Source organism: Watersipora subatra, chromosome 1 (assembly GCF_963576615.1).
Source record: "Watersipora subatra chromosome 1, tzWatSuba1.1, whole genome shotgun sequence".
NCBI lineage: Eukaryota > Metazoa > Bryozoa > Gymnolaemata > Cheilostomatida > Watersiporidae > Watersipora > Watersipora subatra.
In genome coordinates, this window is record NC_088708.1 from 18019771 (window position 1) to 18040748 (window position 20978).

Here is a 20978-nt window from a genome sequence, read left to right on the forward strand (position 1 = left end):
ATTTTAAATTTTTATTAATTAAACCCACATTGTCATTGTATCTATTAGTCTGTGGAAATGCTGTGAGTTTCCACACTTTAAGCCCAATTTCGTCTAAACTTCAAATGCATATTCGCCTAGCCTTCTGTCTGGTCACCAAAAGCGTGTTGTTTTCTAACTTCGCCTGGTTCCTGAGAATCAGCCTCTCAAACACCCACCTGATTGTAATCTCAGAAACGCGCCTTTGCATGCATCAAGGACAACTGCCGTCAATGAATGTGTTCATGGATTGGAGCCGTAAAAGCGGTGTGGCAATTTGCGCTTCACAAGTTGTGTTGTGGGCTATCTGATAGTAAAGGAAGAAATCCCAGGAAACCCCGAGCTCAATGCCAGTGTACTTTAAATTAAATGCAGTCTGATCATGTTGCCACTTTGCTTTTTAAATTACCTAACCATAACATGGCCATGTTCGCACTGGGCGGATGGAAACCACAACGTGGCCATGTTCGCACTGGGCAGATGGAAACCATAGAGTGGCTATGTTTGCACTTGGCGGAAACCATAACGTGGCCATATTCCCATTGGGCGGATGGGAACCATAGAGTGGCTATGTTCGCACTGGGCGGATGGAAGTTTTTAGTGTTATATTAGCAGTAGTGAAACTTTCGAGACTATAACCATGTTTTGATAACGAAACTTTACAAAGGAACAGCAAGTCGATACTCTGCTGCTATTAGCCAGCAAAATACTTTACAGTATTGAGAGAAGGTTGGCCTTGACCTAGTTACTAGTCTACAAAGTTCCCCTTTTTGTACAGATCATCTCCAGCTGTAATTCCTGCGCTTGTATCACTCACTGACTTCCTTAGCTGAGCACCTTTCGCTTCTCTCACCTGTGTATATATTTGACATAGTGACTACGCTCAAGCAACTCAAAGTCACTCCAGTCACGAAGAGCATTGGTCAGTGTGACAGTTGCCTGTCGGCATTGGAGGGTTTGGAATCTGTCATTGCAGTCAGCAATGTTCAGCATCTCAGGATGTCTTGGATCGTGCTCCAACACCATGTAGAGCCGTGTAATGTGAAACCATTTCTCCCTGTGGACATGTCATATTTAAAATATTTATCAATTGGTTCCAGTATCCTATCGCAACATCAATAATCGTTAAATAAAAAAAAAAATATTTTAGAGAGAATAAAATTTCAATTCAAATACTTGGCTCCATTTTTACAAAGGAAAGTTACAAACTGACTATCATTGAAGTTAAAAGATCCTAGAAGTCATGCTTTTTGCTGTGAAAGAAATAGTGCAACATTCATTGTAACGTACTTATAAAAACTTGCCTCACCTTGCCAGTAACCTGTAGGAAGATAAGCCTTTATTCTATAACCTGGGAGTTTTTTTTTTATAAAAAAGGAAAAGTCTAAGAACTTTTTAAAAGCTAAAAATAGAAGCATTGACATATTTACATATACGTAGATACTCTATTGTTTCACTTAAAAAAATGAACTTTTATTTTTCAAAGGTAATATATTATGTTAGATTAATTTTGCAAGAGGTAAGGTTTATTTTTGATAATAATCATCGACATTTGATAATATAGTCTAATACAACACTTCTGTGAGCTGCTATTAGAAGTGAAGTTATCTGCCTACATCATGCAAGAGCTTACAATTCTCATTTCTACATAGGAAAAAACAAGAATAAACACATTAGGCGATTGAGCAATTAAAATCATGGGAAATAAATCCTACGAGATAAAATAATAACTTCAACTAAACGCATGCAGCAACACATAGATTAGTGCAGTCCTAAGCTATAGACATCAACAAATAAACACACTGACATACGCATAGCAATAGAGGTATCCATAGAAGAAAACCTATGGAATACTAAAAAGCCAAGCAGAAAAGCAGGAACACACTAGAAATAATGAAGCATAACTAATGAGTGGGAGCCGGTCACCTGCGACAGGAGATGCTGGTAAATATATATGTAAGCAGACCTGCTGAGAGAGCAGGTATATATATATAGACCTGCTGAGAGTGCAGGTATACATTAGAGAAAACAGTTAAATCTAGAATTGACGCATGGCCAGCTTTAGTCAATTCAGAATTGCACAACTGCGCTAACAAACCAGAGAAGAAAGGAAACACCTAGAAAATTGTAGAGGCTATACAATAGTTGAGAGAACTGTAACATGACCATTATAAAAACTTTAACAAGTAGCATCTTTTTACTATTCTGATGTCTGTTAAACCCAAATTTAGTTGTGTCTCCCTTCACCTAGTCTAGTGCTAAAATAAGTTCAAACACAAACTGCCACACATTCTTATATCTACCTACACAATAGTTCATGTAATTGTCATGGACCTTATTTAATGATTGATAATTACTCCACAAGAAAATTACTCTGAACTGACATTGTTTTCTATACCGTGTCATTATTATTATACCATAGCAATAATGTGCGCAGATGCTGAACGATTGATCGGATTGATAAAATTGTCTCCTCAATAGTCATTTTTCAATTTGTTTAGACACTCATAAAGCTACACACAGAGCTAACTCATTCCTAGATCTGCCTTGTACATTAAATTAAAACCATTATATGTTGAGGCAAATTTCCAGAAAAAATATTCTGAAAGTTGTTCATTTCATTTCAAAACCCAACAAATGCGTTGCACAAAATTATGTAAAAACTAAATGCAAAACTTAGATTATTAACAACAAGTTTATGCTCGGCACTGCACAGATTTAAAACAGGAGGATCTAGAGATGAACGTCATAACTTACTCTAATTTAAACTAGGCAAAACATAAACTGACTGCTTATATCCTTTGACTTGACGCATATATTCACACTCAATAACAAAACAAAATGTCAGACTAAAAGAAATGTGACAAAGTGACATGTTGACTACTAAGCGACTCACATAATGTGTGACGAGCGGTCAAATGCCACACCAGATTTGTCGAGAGGCACGCCCAAATCTATGCACAGCACCCTGTGCCAGTAGTTAGTAAACTGCTCCATGCTTGCATCATCGCTAGAAAAATAGAAATTCTAATATAGTGGCTGTGTTTACATTATGAGACAACTCCAGTGGCAGAGAACTAAAAATTTAGACTTTTCCATGTTTGTTTTGCTAGCAATCTTCAGTACAAATCGAGCCTACAGTACTTTTTGCACTATTAACCTCTATATAAGCGGCATCCACTTTATTTAAAAAAATGATAATAAAACAATACATAGGCTGCACCTTTTGTATAGACCGCAGAACTCATATCAGTTCTTTGCTTTGCTTTTAACAGCTTTGCTGGTTAAAACGGAACAGTGCCGTTAGGCATTGTTCCGTTTTTTCTTTCACCGCTAGGGTGCATTAATCAGAGACTCCAGTTAATAGGCCCTAGCGGTGAAAGAAAAAACACAGAATAGCCGCAGTCTCTAAATAAGCCGCATGGCTCAAAACATCGGCAAAAAGTAGCGGCTAATAGTCTAAAAGGTACGGTATACAGAAAAGGATCATTAGATGAACACATCTAAATGAAATGGTCATTAGCGAGTGACGGACAGGTCAATATTTGACTACAACTGATGACTGAACAACCTATCTTGGATCTATCTTACTCTTCATTCAGATAAATAGCTGCATGTGAATGGAATCTACGACCATCAGCAGAAAAGTTTGTATGCACTGGACTGGACTGAAAGAAGCTTTGGAGAGCAAAGCACTACATTTTGTACCTGTGATTTATAATGTCGAGAGACTGGCCATCCCGTACAGTGGGGCAGTAGAACAAAGCTACGCCCTTCTTTATGGATTCTGGTATGGTTGAGAATTCATCCTGTGTGTGAAATGCTTGAATTTTCACTAGCGACTCATCTATAGGTCGTAAACTACAAACACAACAAGGGTACACAACTCTTGTTTCAGGCAAAAGCTAAACATACAGCCAAAAAGTTACCGTTAATCTGTTCCGATATTTGTTTCGTATGTAGAAATTCTTGTTAGAGCCATTGTCATTACAAGAATAGATCACCAACATTTTGCTTTGTTACAGAGCCAAGAAAAACTGCAAAATACTTCTAATACATTAGATAAAACTATGCAAATAAACAAATATTTGCAATTGAAATTACATTTAAAAATTATATTAATAAGAATCTGTAAAACAAGGGTTTTATTGTCAAATTACCTAAAAGAGATATTCTTAGATTTGATGGTAAAGATGAGAAGTGGGACATGTACATAAATAAACAAGACATATATGGTCTAAGTTAATGGATTTTTTATATTTTTTGCGTTTTGTTTTTAGCTTCTACCAGCTATTTTTTCACTTCAAAACTGTAACGCTTTGAGAAATGTTGCAGAAAATGTTGAAAATTGCTTCATGTGACAGACAGATATCTGCTAAATTTTACACCTTGTCTAAAGCTTCACATGTAAAGTTCTGACTGCAGTATTATGACATCCATAACTAGTAGTCCTACTCGCGACAATTTTTAAATAATTTAACCGCTAAAAACGTCTTAATCGCCAGCCTGGTTTAAAAGCCTTCACCAGTCTTACATCAGGTACTAAATATTAACTGTTACCTGGCAGCTTACAAAAGCTTATCAATAGTAGCATATAACATTAGAAATTGTGGCGGTTTCAATGACTTTTTTAATTAAAATTTCTATTCAATAATGCATTTTTTTTAACATTTTCATGACCCAGATTCGTAATACTTGCAAAATATTAATTGAAACAATTACAAACCTATATAATTATTTTAAAATCGCTGTTTTTTGATTATGATTAGATGTAAGACAAGATTATGTAAAAATAATTTATCATGACGTTAGCATGGATAAAAAAACTATCAAATAGTTTATAGTCTGACACCTCTGTGAAAAGCAACATTTCAGGTTATATAGTGGTCTACAGACTTTGGACTGATGTAGCACAGAAGCAATGGTGGTTGCATGCCTTCGTAAAACCACCAATGATCGTTGTGTGACTCAACCACCGACCTACTGATCATAAATCTGAGCCCTAATCACTAAACCACGGAAGCTCAGAGCGCGCATTGATAAGTTTTTATAACAAGCCTCTCAAGAACATCTAATTTCTACGAACTAGTTTTTAAATTTCCAGTTTGTGAAAAGGAAGAATTTAATGCTAGCTTAATCTCCGAGATGAGATATGCAAGACATTTGGTTTAATTCAATAACCACCACTCGAAAACTAAGGCGGGACATACAAATACGATAGTTATTGAGTATTTCTTCACCCTACTTTGAGCTTGCTCCACATACAATAAAGATTGACGTTTTGAGGTTATAACCCAATCACTAGACTCTATGCCATCTAGACTCTATCTAGACCAACTATAGACTGACAGTGCTATAATTGCTGTAACAGTGCTCAGTACGTAATACTAGCGCCAGTCTTATTTTTCCTGTGAAATTTTATTACTTACCTCACTCTACTTACACGCTCATAAAATGTTCACTGAAGGGCAATATAACTAAAGATACAATTAATAGACAACATAGGCTAACTTATTTTGTGTCCACACATTGGCTAGTCTGCGGCATTGATATCAGTAACTCATAAATTTGTTTTGCCAAAAAAGTTACCTCTTCATGTCACGGCCTAGAGCTCGCTTCATGAGTGCACTTGTTCCCAAAACTGGGTTTTTGTTCCACTAACATCAAAATCATTGATGAAAAATGATATATCACTACTACATTGTATATTGCTATATATAAATGTAATAGAAAAAGCTGTCGATTAACCGCTAAATGAAATCCTTAGCAGAGGATCAGCCCCACAACCAGAGAGCGGTTGTCCTATTAAACTGTTAGCTGGTATAGCTAGCCAATGTTTGACATTTGTAGGTACCTCGGTGACTACAAGTAGAGCCTTTATAATTAATAAACATAAAGAGGAGTTTAACACTTTCAAGCCTACATACTTGTATATACATATATGAACAAGCAGGACCCCTGATCCTAGACCGTAATCATAACATTTCGCCGACTGAAAAAGCATTTCGAGTTGCACAACTTCTGAACTGAATATCATTTTGAAGCTTTAAGCCAGTAGAACTCAATCAAAATAACAGAAATTTGATCGAGTAAATAGTTCTTTTTTTCATGCTCTTTTAAAGAGGTGACGTTTTAGAGGTACATGTAACTGAACAGACATAATAACTGCAGTACACAGAGTCTGATAGATTACATGTAACTGAACAGACATAATAACTGCAGTACACAGAGTCTGATAGATTACATGTAACTGAACAGACATAATAACTGCAGTACACAGAGTCTAATAGAGTGTGTCTATTTGTTATGAATAGAAAAAACAACTAGTTTTAGTGTAAAGCTCTTGTTGCTAAGGGAAAGCTTTCTAGCTTTGTCTATCTTTGATACTTTATTACCAAGTATTTCAATCAGTGTGTTATTAGAAATTAATGTTCTGTCAGCAGCCATGTTTCATTTCTCGGTCATCGTGAAGTGCACTCTGTATTCCGCAAATCTCATGAACTAATAATCCAATAGACTTGAAACCTCGTGATTGTACTCAAAATTTATTAAACAAAGCAACAAAAATTTTGCAATCCTAGGTAAACTGGAAATTCGGAAAACAGAGTGAAACTACTCGGCTGAGTTTACTCGGGCGTAAGATCAGGTGGGAAAACAACTCTCGAATTATCTCGGGCAAAGGGTTCAAAGTGTTAAATATGATTTTTATCATTTCATCAATGACTATCAATATTTGTTAACAATAAAAAATGTACATCAACTAGGAGTATAGCAATTCATGAAAAAATATTGAAAAACTAGCTGTACTACCCGGCGTTGCCCAGGTAATAAAAAGCCTTCGAACAGAAAATTTATTTGTATTTAACATATATATTAGTGCTGGGCACGGGTAGTAATACTCGTTGAACTCGCGGGTTTATCTTCTCTCGAGTATCGGGTAATAGAGATTTCGGGTATTCCGGTCCTTCGGGTTCGGGTTTTGACTTTCAAGTTCGGGTTTTGGTACACGGATCCGTCGGGTAGTGTTAACAAAAACTCGGTCTATTGCACCCTGCGCTCTTAGTCTGGGACCACAGGGCATTTCTGTGCCATGTTTGCTAAGGAGGCATGACAATGGTGTTTAACGAGTCTTTAATTTAATAAATAGAATAAAATATATCATACCTTATTTACTATGCCTACTAGAGCTATTGTAGTCAAGCAGTGATTACTTGTCATTAAAAGATGAGAAGAAATACTTACATCAAATTTTATTTGCGCAATTAGCCAAATCGGCTTCATAAACAAATCTATGCTATTTTTAATACGGCGCGTGTTCGCTATCACCGATAACACATAGGTCCTTGGTCTGTTTCCGCTATCGCCTTGTTAGAAACAGCTATCAGCGTCGATAGTAGCAGTGAAAATTTAATAACTCTGTTTAAATTGATTACCACAGCTAGCTATTATGGATTACATAATTCATTATAACCAAGCTTTACTAAGCCAACAAGCCTTACTAACGGAAAAAGCCGATAATGTAAAGTTTTTTATGATATTTGGAGCACCATCTACAAAAAGTCAGAGAGTTACATAGAACATGCTTAAGTATTAAACTACCATAGACCCTATCTTCTGCCACCTGTTTACACGAAAATGCCCTGTAGTCCCAGACTATCTTGACTGTTTAACAATCCACCTGTTAACGCTACGAGTACGAATGTCAGTCAATAAAAACTGAAAAATGATAAATAAATTAAAAAGAAATATCATTGCTTTGTAAATTTGAAGATATATCTGTTTAGAAAATTTAAACATAAAATCCATATCAACAAACCCGATACCCGAAAAACCCGTAGGCAAAGAAATACCCGAGCCTAGCACTACTAGCTACCCGATACTCGAAAAACCCGAACAGAAGGGGGCGGGTCTAAACCCGTTGACCAAGAAGTACTCGTGCCCAGCACTAATATATATAACAACATTTGCCATTTTAACTTTCAAACTACTATCATGAGAAAAGTGTTTTCTGTAGTTGAAATAATTTAAGAGAGAAAATAAAAACTGTAAAGGTTTTCAAACTGTCAAACAACTGTAAGTTTCCAACTTCATATAATAAGGAAAATGTTTTGTGCAGGTCAAATAAATTTAAAAAAAAATAAAACGACTATAAAAGGGTTTAGATGTAAATGTGAAGTAATTAGCAAGTAATACCAAAATTAAGTCTGTTTTGCTACGATTACAATAAAAGATGATTAGATAATGATACAATTAATACGAACTGAGAAAACCAAATAAAAATCCTGAATATGTTAAATTAATAATAATCATTTTTGAGTAGAAGTGTGTGTGTATAAAAAAGGTTACTGTTCTACCAGAAGATATCCATCAAAACTTTGAATACGACGATACTGGTACCTGTCGATGCGTTTGTCTCTGTCTGACAAAATGAAGACAGAGTGTCGAGGCGCTTCTTAGGGCGCGAAAGAATTCTTTTCAAGCGAACATGATATAATTGTTCACGTGAAAAGAATTGGCCTTGACCACGGATATAGCAATTGAACCTTACGAAAATAGAAGTTCAAGAAAACATGAAAAAGCCTCATGTCTGACTTAATAGATTTAATAGAATTCAGAGTTTCAAATAATGCGTTATTTAGCGTGTGCATAAGCTATACCGTATATGATAGTGCCTTTGATCAATATGCCTTGTATAGCTTAGTGGTAGAGTGCATGGATTTAAAACTTGTGGTTGCAATCTCTATGAGTTCAAATACATCATAATGTGAAATTTTAAATTCCAAAATTTTAATAGCTATAGCTGGACATACACAGACACACAAACTTTGAGAAATATATATAGATGTTTAAAATAGCACAATTTGCTTTTAATAAAATTGTTTTAACAGCACTTTTATAAAGCAACAGCAATCGCCTGCACAAAGCAATTCTATTTACTGTGAAGCATAAATTAGCATTTAAAGATGATGCTTACCCAAAAAACTCTTTAGCAGATCACAAAAAGCTCTTAAAATCTTTAGAGATGTTTTTATTCTTGAGAGTATTCAAAAGCATTATTGAATTTTTAGGTAAAAATACGAACATTCAGCAACTTTTTTTGATATCAATTACATTCCCCAAAAGATGTTAATAAAACTAATCCATAAAAATATGCAACAGCTAAAATATTATTAGTGTAGAGCCAACTTCACAAGCTAATAATTTTACCGTTTCATGAAAACAGAGTAATTATACAATTCTACTGTTTATAGAAGCAAACATTAATACAGAGAGACTATCCTATGTTTTTTTATGTACATGCTACATCGGAAAATTGCCTGTTCAAATGGCCAGTTTTAGTGTTCAGTGTTTTAGTACCTATGCACAAAAATAATATTAAATTCCTACAATGCTAGTGTCATAAATGAGCACATTAACACAATAATTTTAGGACTGAAGATTTGTACAGTGTAAAAGCATTACCACTCCTAGCATATTGTTTGCATGGTTTAATGTATTACCGGCAAGTGGCAGCTCCACTGGGTGCTGCTATACCAATAGGTAATTGGCAGCCCCATTCAAACACAATAGGTATGCTAGCATAAAGATGAAAAAGAACTGGCCTTATCTGACAAAACTAAAAATGAACAGCAAAGGGTACAGTTGTGACTCACCTAAGAATACTTTTCCAGAACTTTGAGACCAGTGCCTGTCTGTACCTGGGAGACATATTTGCTCTGATATGAGCTTTCTTGCATGTGAGGTCGTGTAAGAAATGATAGTTGCCTTCAAAGCATATGCTTACACTCGTCACTGGCCTGTATGCGTAAAGACAAACATTGTATAAATGTTATGATTAGGCATGAATGTTAGAATATTTTTCCTAAGACAAGCCCGTCTGCTCTATGATGCAACATATGAAATAAGCCTACATGCAAAACCTTATTCAGTTAGCTTGTAAAGTGGCTCCCAAATACTGCCTGTTGCCAGTTAAAGAGATTAAGACTGCTAACATTTTAACACTTTTTTTTAATAAAATGGTTAATTTCTAACAACTATAAAATTATTAATTCAGGTGCAGGCAACCTTTTGACAAAAGTTTAGTGTAAGTAAATTTTTGTTCTTAGAATGTACCGACTTACGAACAAAAACTTGCTGCATTAAAAAGATGATGCTTGAAGGACCCTGACAACCTTCAAATAGTTTGGCAGCAAAATAATAAGAAATCCATGAAATACTCACTTGTGAGCTGGAACTGGCCAAGGACTGCTTGCCTTGTACTCTATGCACACATTTTTTCTCCACGGAAGCACCATAACGACCTCAATAATCTCTGCAAAAATGGAGAGAGGATCAAAAGAGTGACGAGGTTGGCGAATATCAAACCATAGTATTTCATCAAAGGTACATATACATGTACTTCCTTCAGCCGTAACTACCAGCAAACAGTCAGACATTTGAAACTAAACACCAACATTTCAACCTATATCTGTTCGTGTTCTGCCAAAGTAATTCTTGTCAAAGAAGATGACCTCAAAGACCCTGAAAAGTTCCAATATCAAGGGCTAAAGGTTGAGCCAGCAACATACACCATTGGATAGCAGGGTTTATACTCAGCTACTTTGCGCAGAGCAAAGGACCAAGACTCTAGAGCAACCAGCAGGGTGGAATGAGAGGCGGCCCCTATCAACTCGCGCTCCAGCCTATAAGAAATGGCGATGAGAGCAGGCGAATGCGAGGAGATGGGGAACTGGAATTGAGTGATGACTCTTGATTAGTAAATGTGGGAAAGCGAGCGAGAGCCGAGCGCCGCATATTCCTAAACAACCAACCTTGCCTGTAATTGTTACACTTTATCCCATCTACAATATGAAATGAGCAAGACAATTGCAGTCGATTTACCTATTGGATTTCTCGACGGAAACTTGAAACTTAGAAGTTAACTTAAGCAGCAGGATCTTGCACTACAGTTCCCTTTAAACAAGATGAATGCCTAACATTTTCTTTCATTATATCACGTTAACAGTAACTGTCATGGTTAGACTTACCTCGGCTGTGTGGGTGGATCATGTCATACACTCAGGCCAATGAACGTTTATACTTTCGGAAGTTTAAAAACGTCCCTGTTAATTTTAGTCTATAGCTATTACTGATGCTATAACTTTGCATAAAACCTGGGAGAACCTTCCATGATCTATAAACCACCGGAAAACTGTAGGAATCTTCTAATCATCAATAATTGCTGATACCACTTTGAGATAAAAGTGAAAGACTCTTTAATACCTGCCAGTCAAGTGGTTGATTGCTTGTCCTAACATGGTTAATATATTAAAGGTTAGTAGCCTTTAAAACATGACATTCACCGGGTTTAGTAAAACGTGTGGCACATGAAAAATTGTGTGACAGGGCGTGATGGCTAAAATCATGCCAGATCATCATAAAATGGCTCCCAATGGCTTACTAGTTCTATGCATTTAACTAATATCTGAACAAGCCAGTGACTTTCTTTCAAAGTTGAAATTATTTTCAGGCTAATACAGGTCAGAGTTCTTTTAAGCATGTGTGAATATGACTCCTGACAATTTTAACTAATCTTAACACATTTTGGACCAATTTTGACCCTCACATATTTTTTTAGTTTGTTGAGATTTTTCTCCAGTTAAAAAAATGTTGTTCGAATTACAAAAAATCCTTTTTCTCTATAATACAGGTGACTATATCCTGTTTGATTGGTCAAGTTTTTTTAGTAGTCAAGTATTTTATTTCCCGTATAATAAATTTCAAGTAAAATTTATTATACATGAATAATTCAGTCATAAAACATATTTTGGGCTGTCAACAGGTTGGTCATAATAAACATATAAATATATGAGATGAAGGACAGTGACAAGGTATAGTAAGAGAGAATAATAAACTTTCTCCTAATGGCCTCGGTTGTCCAAACACCAATAACGTTACACTTTTTTAATTTCTCCAAAAGCCAAAGTGTGCGTTTGTTATGATTGTTAATAATTATTCACCATCAGTTTTAGTTAGACACTACCTATTCACTTCTCTGCGCACTCGATTAAGCAATGCTATGGAGTGATGTACGTTGGCGCTATCGAACGACACTGTTCAACAATAACGTTATTTTACCTAAAAGGTATAATTATTTTTATATCGTGCGCTGTCAAGACTCATAAGTTTTCATCTGAGTGCTACAGCATGAAAAATCTACGCTGAGAGCTCTCTTTCATTCATTCTTTTACTACTATCCTGTCTGATTGTACGACCATGTCTCACAGCATTAATATACAGTCAAAAGGTGATGATGTACTATATATTGACTGATAGGAACGTTCTGTCTAATTGAAGGATACAAACAGAAAAAAAGAACAGTTTAAAAAATCATGATTGATGAAATGTTATTCGAAATTTAAGATTTAAATAACATTTAGAATAAATTTATAATACGTTTAAATAACAAAAAATTACTTACTGTTGCTGAAGTAGCACAACGTTAATATCAACCTTGTATTAAATTTTGAAATGCCAGATTTTGAGAAGTTTTCTTCTCACTTTCTTTTCATATGGAGAACTTATCATAGACTCATCTAATCACACTCTAGCTTTGTGATACTTCATGTATTGCTATAAGAAAGGGTGCCAATATAAAGAATGCCACAGGATATAAGCAAATATGCACCTTCAGAGGCATCAACAGTTTTGATGGTGAAGCCTTCCTTCATGCGTGTGGTTATGACGCAGTTGATTGGCACGGTCAACGCATACTCGGTCCACCTCTTTCTCAACTTGCTTTCATAAGATAGGCACCTAGCAGTAGGATACATATATAGACATTACAGAAAGGCATTACAATGATGAGCTCGTGTGATTAAAAGGGATAAATAAAACAACTCCTAAACCTGGGCCATACTGAGAGCAATGATGTTTCAGCTGTTTATAAATTGCATTGCTGTCTATGCCTTTGAGAAGTTATGTTCCCATACATGTGCATCTGGTTCTCCTACCATTGCACTATTAAAGGCTTAGCCAATAACAAAAAGTTTCAAATGATCATCAGAGCGATCAAATTTTCAAAATTGGTAATTTTGTTCGTAATCAGAAATTACATTTACGATTACATCGACGTTGAATATTTGACAAGATTCTCCTACATGTCAGCACAGTACAGTATCATTCAATATTACAAGCTTTGAGATTTGATAGCAAAGAGCTTATCACGTATATTTATTAGCACTACATGAATATTAGTCTGTCAGATACTCCTTTATTGATAGCATTCTGACTATAAGATAGGAACACTATCAGTAGAGTCTGACTATAAGATAGGAACACTATCAGTAGAGTCTGACTATAAGATAGGAACACTATCAGTAGAATCTGACTAGAGTCTGATGTGGTCAACTAGAAAATATAGTAACTAAACTCCTAGAATAGCAGCGACTGATTTTAAATACATTTTACAGCAGATGAAATGCTTAAATTTTGTTCTCAATAAACAAATGCAGAGTAACTCTGCAACAGGGACGCTGTCTGACCCTATCAGAGTAACTCTGCAACAGGGACGCTGTCTGACCCTATCAGAGTTCAAATTGGTTAAGAAGAATGTGAAAGCTTGATCAAAGCAAATATGTTTGTTCATATCATACATCCAGGCAGATAGATGTCTATGTGTCCATATCATACATCCAGGCAGATAGATGTCTATGTGTTCATATCATACATCCAGGCAGATAGATGTCTATGTGTTCATATTATACATCCAGGCAGATAGATGTCTATGTGTTCATAGCATACATCCAGGCAGATAGATGTCTATGTGTTCGTATCATACATCCAGGCAGATAGATGTCTATGACACCAATGTTCATACTCAGGCCCATCGATACCACATTTGAATGGGGTTCAGTGTAAACTGTCTTTAGAATTATTTAGCTGCGTAAAGTCATACATGCAGATAAAAACTATCAGAGATTAGAGTTGCTTCCTTTTTGAAACCATAACAAAAAATTTAAATTGTAACATAGGATGATGCGGACAGTTGCGGGCAATTATATATAAACAGCTAGAGATTCTCTAAAACATTCACTAAAAGGAAGCAACCATTTAGAAGCTCTCCACCAAAACAGCATGTCTATGACACAAAAGAATATATTTATGGAACATACGACGTAGTGGGTCCAATACTGAGAAAGTCTTTGATACTCTTTTTGAAATCCCAACAAAGAATTCCTTCATGATAGAGATTCATCTCTTTGCTTGAGTCTTCCTCCTGAAAATGGACAAAAGCTTTAATCAAACAATCAAACATTAGGTTATACATGTAGTTGAAGTAGCTGGATCAAAGTCTAGCTCTCATCTTCCGCCACTCAGTATTGCTGTTACCCAGCCAAAACACAGTAGCTAAATAGCTGTTAGGTTACAACACGACTGTAAGTGTTCACATTATTTCGGACAACTGACTGCCTCATTGGCCTAAATCTTATCATTTTAAATCCAAAAAGGGCATCAACACTAAGTGTTTTGAACCCTCTGTAAGAAAGACAAACTACCTTTTATAAACAGATGCCATAATAACAATAGTTTCTATGGTTCAGTTTATATTATCCACCCTCTAGTAATTACTCTTTTTAGTTGGCTGAAGTATTGAAAGCATAATGAAGAGCTTTAAAGTTGCACAGGTACAACTGTGTAAAAACAGCCATTAAATAATTGAAGATAGAACATATTACTGTATCTAAATGCCATTACAAGAACAACAAAAAACTTAAATATTTTTATATGTTACATAATCGCCAGCACAACTGATAAAATCACAAAGCAACTAAATATAATGTACTTTTAATTCTCGTGCCAAGTGGACTAAAACTGAAAATAAATGTTATATTCACGAGTTAATCTATCGATCTATCGGTTAGAAATTAAGTCATTTGTGCTACATATAATCCTTTCAAAACTCAATTGCAATTATTTTTGTGATAAGGTAAGACTACCTCTGTTATGACCGTATAAATTTATTCCCCATTTTGCTGTAATAAATGCATGGGGGTCAAATCTATGTCAAGCACTGGTCTGCTGCAGAGATGATGAATTTTACATATATATTTGTAGCTGGATGTATCTAGCACTAGTAAACGACATGAAATGCTCATAGATTCTATAATGACAGAATTATAGCAATTGTTTAGTATTCACCGGGCAAAGACTCAACTCGAAATAAAATAATCAAAAGAGTAAGTTGAGTATTAAAATGAAATTCCCCGAAATTAGTGCTTGTGTTCATGGCAGTGTTTATATGTAAATTATAAACACATTCTTCATCGGTAAGGTAAAATACACAATGTTAACGATTAACCAATGTTGACCACATGTAAAGCAGGCTGGAAGGAAATCCACTTGACAATCCCCAACACTGACCATGCTAGGAGTGACAAATCCAACATTGACCATGCTAGGAGTGACAATTCCCAACACTGACCATGCTAGGGGTGACAATTCCCAACACCGACCATGCTAGGAGTGACAATCCCCAACACTGACCATGCTAGGAGTGACAATCCCCAACACTGACCATGCTAGGAGTGACAATCCCCAACACTGACCATGCTAGGAGTGAAAATCCCCAACACTGACCATGCTAGGAGTGACAATCCCCAACACTGACCATGCTAGGAGTGACAATCCCCAACACTGACCATGCTAGGAGTGACAATCCCCAACACTGACCATGCTAGGAGTGACAATCCCCAACACTGACCATGCTAGGAGTGACAATCTCCAACACATTTCATGCTAGGAGTGACAATCCCCGACACTGACCATGCTAGGAGTGTCCGTAAAGTAGGCACCAAATGTTGCTGTGGCAATAAATTGCAGCATCTCTGAGTGAGGGACACGACCTAGACCCCTCTTCAGATTGTTTTCACAGCCAACTTCTATCACACTACATGTGCATGACTGAGAGAGGAGCTGCACCAACAGATTGTCAAACCGTCCAACATCACCAATCCCCACGCTGCCGTCAGTAATCACTATTATTCCTGTAAATATACAACAATGATACCGCTACAAATACAACAGTAAGTATACAACAATGATACCACTACAGGTGCAACAATAGGTATAAAACGATGATACCACTACAGGTGCAACAGCAGGTATAAAACAATGATACCGCTAATAGTACAACAGTAAGTATACAACAATGATACCGCTAATAGTACAACAGTAAGTATACAGCAATGATGCCGCCACATGTACAACAGTAAGTATACAGCAATGATGCCGCCACATGTACAACAGTAAGTAAACAACAATGATGCAACTAGCGGTACAACCGAAATTTGCAATGTTCTAGGTAGTTCAAGTAATTCAGCAACTTGATATTTCAGTCTAGCAATAGAGTGCAATAGTTTGAGATTAGAAAAAGTATCAGATAGATAAGCGCTTCAATGGCATAACTGAATATGGGCATCAGACAATAGGATTTGGATGATGAGAATAAAACATAAAATTTCATTATATTTGCTATTAAAAGTCAAGGTACTCATGGATTAACAGTTTTTATTTTAAACTAACAATTTCAATCGTACCAACGAATATGCATAAAAATCATTAGGTGTATTGCTAGGTTTACATCAGGCATTAACACAGCCGTATTTATTAGCAAAAAATAGTCCCTGATCATCTATACCAGACAAGCAAATAAAAACTTCTATATAGTATTTTAATAATTCAGATAAGATTTGAAATATCTATTAAACTAACTCTTCAGGAAACATGTTATTTCAGTAGACAAATTCGTAAAAGCATATCTATAACTTTATAGTAGACTTTCTTACAAGCACAAAACCACGGAGTTAAGGATGTGACACACAACTCAAACCTAACCCTCTTCACACTGTAACTAAGGCTACTATCACTGAACCATAGAAGGGTATACATCTCATATGGAATATGTTACTCTTTGTAGGCCATAAAGAAAGAATGTAAAATGAATTTTTCCTAGTTTTTTTCCATTGGTTGCGAATGCTCCATCTAGCTCACACGGTTCTTACGAGTGCCAATGGTAAAGAAAGTACGAATTGTGCAAAAAAACAGGAGTTCAGTTCTTGCTTTTAAGCAGCTATGTGTTACAAGTGGCCCAGTATAGTATGTATGAGCTATTAAACACCTAAGAATGGTGTATGGTACTGAAATGTGGAACAAGTAGTTGACACAGTGCTACTCAGCCAGAGACGAATATGAGCTTGGCATTAAATCTGTAGAAGTTGTATAGCTAGACCATAAAGTAGCCATAGAGTAACCATAGAGTAACCATAGAGCAGCCATAGAGTAACCATAGAGTAGCTAGTATTAAATAGTTTGTTGATTAGACTTTATTAGACTCATGGAAAGTCTGTAGCTTAGCTCACAGGTGGCTCAACATTCTGTCTCATGACTTCATCAAAAATACTGCTTTCCACAAATGACCTAACGACCTAAGGAGCTACCCGCTTTCGTGCTAACAGTAGCACGCACTCGGCAGAAAGAACTACCCTAGGACACTTATGTATTCGCGGCATCTAACTTTCGCGTTTTCGCGGTGTCATCCTCTCGCGAAAATTTAATGAGCGAAACTAAACTATCATAACGAACGAAAACGCGAAGTTAAATAGCTTTGTTCATTGATATTCACAATAAAATCGTCATATTAGAAATGCAGGCAATTTTCGTCTGTGGTTGGGATAAATGGGAAATTTCTGGTAAACTCATTATAGCTAATACACCGACTGAGCAGCATGGCAAAGCAAATTAAGATTATATCAGTTTAGTCACAGAATTTGTAACTGATGAGGATGAAAGTCTAGTAGGTGAAGTCATTAAATTGCAGAATAATTATTGTAGTGATGAATTTTATTACCAACCATAAACAATATCAACCCTCATCAGGTCTAACCACATTATCTCTTCCACTGCCAACCATGTACAAATTAGCTACCGGCCTAGTGCCAGCCATTTTACCGAAATTGCCGATATTGCTTCATGATATGTATACAGTATTTTTTCAAGTTCTACTTTAATTATCTGTATAATCACGAAAATCTAAATTGGCTATTATGTCATCAACAACTAATTACCTGTTTTATGACTCGCGCGGGGTAGTTAATGAACTCACAGAAAAATGTTCGTTTTTAGATTAGCAATTCTCAAACAAAAGTTTAAAATTGCTTCGTTGTTTTAGGCTGATTTTATAGAGAAATCTTCGGACAACACAGTCAATTTCATAAAACACTTAAAGACCGTGGGTTATGTGGTCAACAAGTAATAAAATCAGGTTACCAGACAATTGCTGAGAAAGTCCAAACATGCGTTTATGGCAGTGGCCCTTAGAAAACGCATGTGTTTATGGCAGCGTAAGGGTTATACAGTTTTGGTTGTGAAGTTGTTTGCTACCTATCTATTTTCTTTTTCTTGGGATTCGAGTGTGAAAGTCACAGCGGGAGGAACCTAGACGTCATTGATTGTCAAAAAAACAAATGGCAGCAAGTGATCAAATTGAATTGCCGATCTCACCCACACATTTCAACCTGTGGTTTACAAATACGAACTAGTCCCAAATTGAATTTTTTTCTTATTAGCAAACTGGACCTGAAGAATGTAATCTGTTTTTTCCACTGCATTTATTTTCACATCACTATATTTTCGCACTCATCAGAGCCGCGAAATTAAGTTGCAGCGAAATTTTATGCTGTGTGCTACTCACGAAACTAAATACTAGCGAAATATAAGTGTCCTAGGGTATCGATGACAAAGACAGGTCGAAACAGACTCATTCCTTCATATGATGCAGTGAATAAGCGGTATGTAACACCCACTGTTAGGTAAAGCCTATAATGTAAGACAATCCAGCATGGTCCTTCACAAACCTTTCACACACAAACATGTCAAGATATCTTTCCCCACCCCCAAGCCCTTCAGACCTAAGTACCCGGACTTCCATGGGCCTCCACTAACGAGTAGACCCCTAATCTGACTAGGCGTGTAAAAGTTTTCAGACAAAGTTCAAGAATTTGATAGAGTATGATATGTTAGCAATGAACTTCTAGCTGTACCTGAACTACAGTTGGTAGGGAGAAGATGAATGGCAAGCATAGCATTCTTGATCAAGTGAAAGAATCCTCTTTCCGGACCGAGGTGGAGTTTGCTGATAGCACCTGGTTCATCAAGAGCGATGGCGCTATTAGCCGAGTCACGCCTATCCTCCTCCCTATCATACTGTGGTACAGTGGCACACCGCTGTACATAGAATAGAAGTCTAATGTTGTAAGCAGACACGTTTGAGGACAGTTTTTCAACTAGCAAATTGCATGTGCTTATTAACATCACAGAATGGTTAAGTGGAGATAATAAGCACAGCAACACATATCACTGACTTTGACATAATTACGAGAGACAAATCTCTCCAAGTATAGAATACATGCATTACATTTTACAAACAATGAAACCACTAATAGAGACGAATTTCTCCAAGTATAGAATACATGCATTACATTTCACAAATGATACCACTTCTATGACAAATCTCCCCAAGTATGGAATACATGCATTACATTTTACAAACAATGACATCACTAATAAAGACAAACCGCTCCAATTATGGAATGCATGCATTAAATTTTATAAACAATGGCACCATTTATAGACAGACCTCTTGAAGTATGGAACGCATATAGTTGGCCACACCATTCTCAAATCTATTCAATTCTTGGCTCACAAATTGAATAAACTCTCCGACATTGTAGTGGGATACGAGGTATCCATGAGTCAGCACCTAAAAGCAGCACCAAACACTTTGCCACTAACTGTCGTCAGACTAGAGTTTGCAAAAATTTGTATTATAGAGAGATAATTCATGACGTCTCATTATCAAACAATCCATTTCAGACAACACAGCTGTCAATGACAGTTGTCAATGACAGGCTTTAATATGACCTATATATGGCTTGTATACAGTATGAATACCACTTGCATATTGTTGTAAAGCAATTCAACACTTCCAGTCATAATACAGCAAAGGATGTCATGCTACCAGTGACATACAGTACATTCACCCGGGTTTTACCTCACACATGGAAATCCACATACTTTGTACTGACACAATCAGCATTCACAGACAGACTAGTTGCACATCCTGCATTCACCTGCCTAAGTGTGCCATGCTCTTATCAAGTTGTGGAGCAGCTTATTTTCACAGATGAGCTACGACAACTGTAATTTGTTTATAGTTCAGTGTGGCCTCGAGCATTAGTGTTGTAAGAAGACAACTCCTTATATTACCTATGTTATGAGCCAATGGGTGAGCAAAGTGTAGTATTATGCGTTTGATTTTATAGTTATTAAAGACTTACTGGCAATCTATTTAAGACTTATAAAATCCCCAGATCATTAGGAGAGCTGTTCCACTTGAACTCTACCAGGCACAATTTATATGAAAACCATGTGAGAAATCAGGATTTATTATCCAACATGGTCACCACACAAAGCATAATGTAGCACAGCATTTAAATGAGTTTTACTTTACATGAAAGCCTTTCTGAAAAAACTGCTATTTTGTTAAAACATTATGTAACTTTATTTTGCAAATTTTTATCTGTGCAATTGATCATATTAAAAATATAAACTAAATGGTTGGTATATGGTGCATATATCACCTGCATATGATTTATGATACTAAGGTTTGTATATGAACTGTACATAGTGTGTATATGGCTAGTACATGATTTAAAATATGGTCCACATATGGTCTAGATGATATGCACATCTGTAGCTGGCCTTAATATTGCCCATGTAAAGCTTGTATGCAGTATGAATACCATCTGCATATTGTCTGCATAGGACCTTATATGGTTTGTATATAGTATAACATCTGCATATCATCTGCATACGACCTTATATGGCTTGTATATTGCATAACATCTGCATAGGACCTTATA

The 20978-nt window shown here is 36.2% G+C and overlaps 1 protein-coding gene across 1 annotated transcript in view; it reads right to left on the minus strand.

Annotated features, from left to right (window-relative positions):
* LOC137406741 (KICSTOR complex protein SZT2-like) overlaps window positions 1-20978 on the minus strand; it is a 136864-nt gene that overhangs the window by 103912 nt on the left and 11974 nt on the right. Inside the window, exons 7-17 of the mRNA XM_068093375.1 lie at window positions 19694-19816; window positions 19098-19281; window positions 15823-16043; window positions 14172-14275; window positions 12686-12813; window positions 10830-10859; window positions 10240-10330; window positions 9672-9815; window positions 3727-3879; window positions 2915-3028; window positions 872-1075 (exon numbers count right to left, since the gene is read on the minus strand). Of these exons, the coding sequence (XP_067949476.1) occupies window positions 872-1075; window positions 2915-3028; window positions 3727-3879; window positions 9672-9815; window positions 10240-10330; window positions 10830-10859; window positions 12686-12813; window positions 14172-14275; window positions 15823-16043; window positions 19098-19281; window positions 19694-19816 (1496 nt within the window). The remainder of the gene's footprint in view (window positions 1-871; window positions 1076-2914; window positions 3029-3726; window positions 3880-9671; window positions 9816-10239; window positions 10331-10829; window positions 10860-12685; window positions 12814-14171; window positions 14276-15822; window positions 16044-19097; window positions 19282-19693; window positions 19817-20978) is intronic.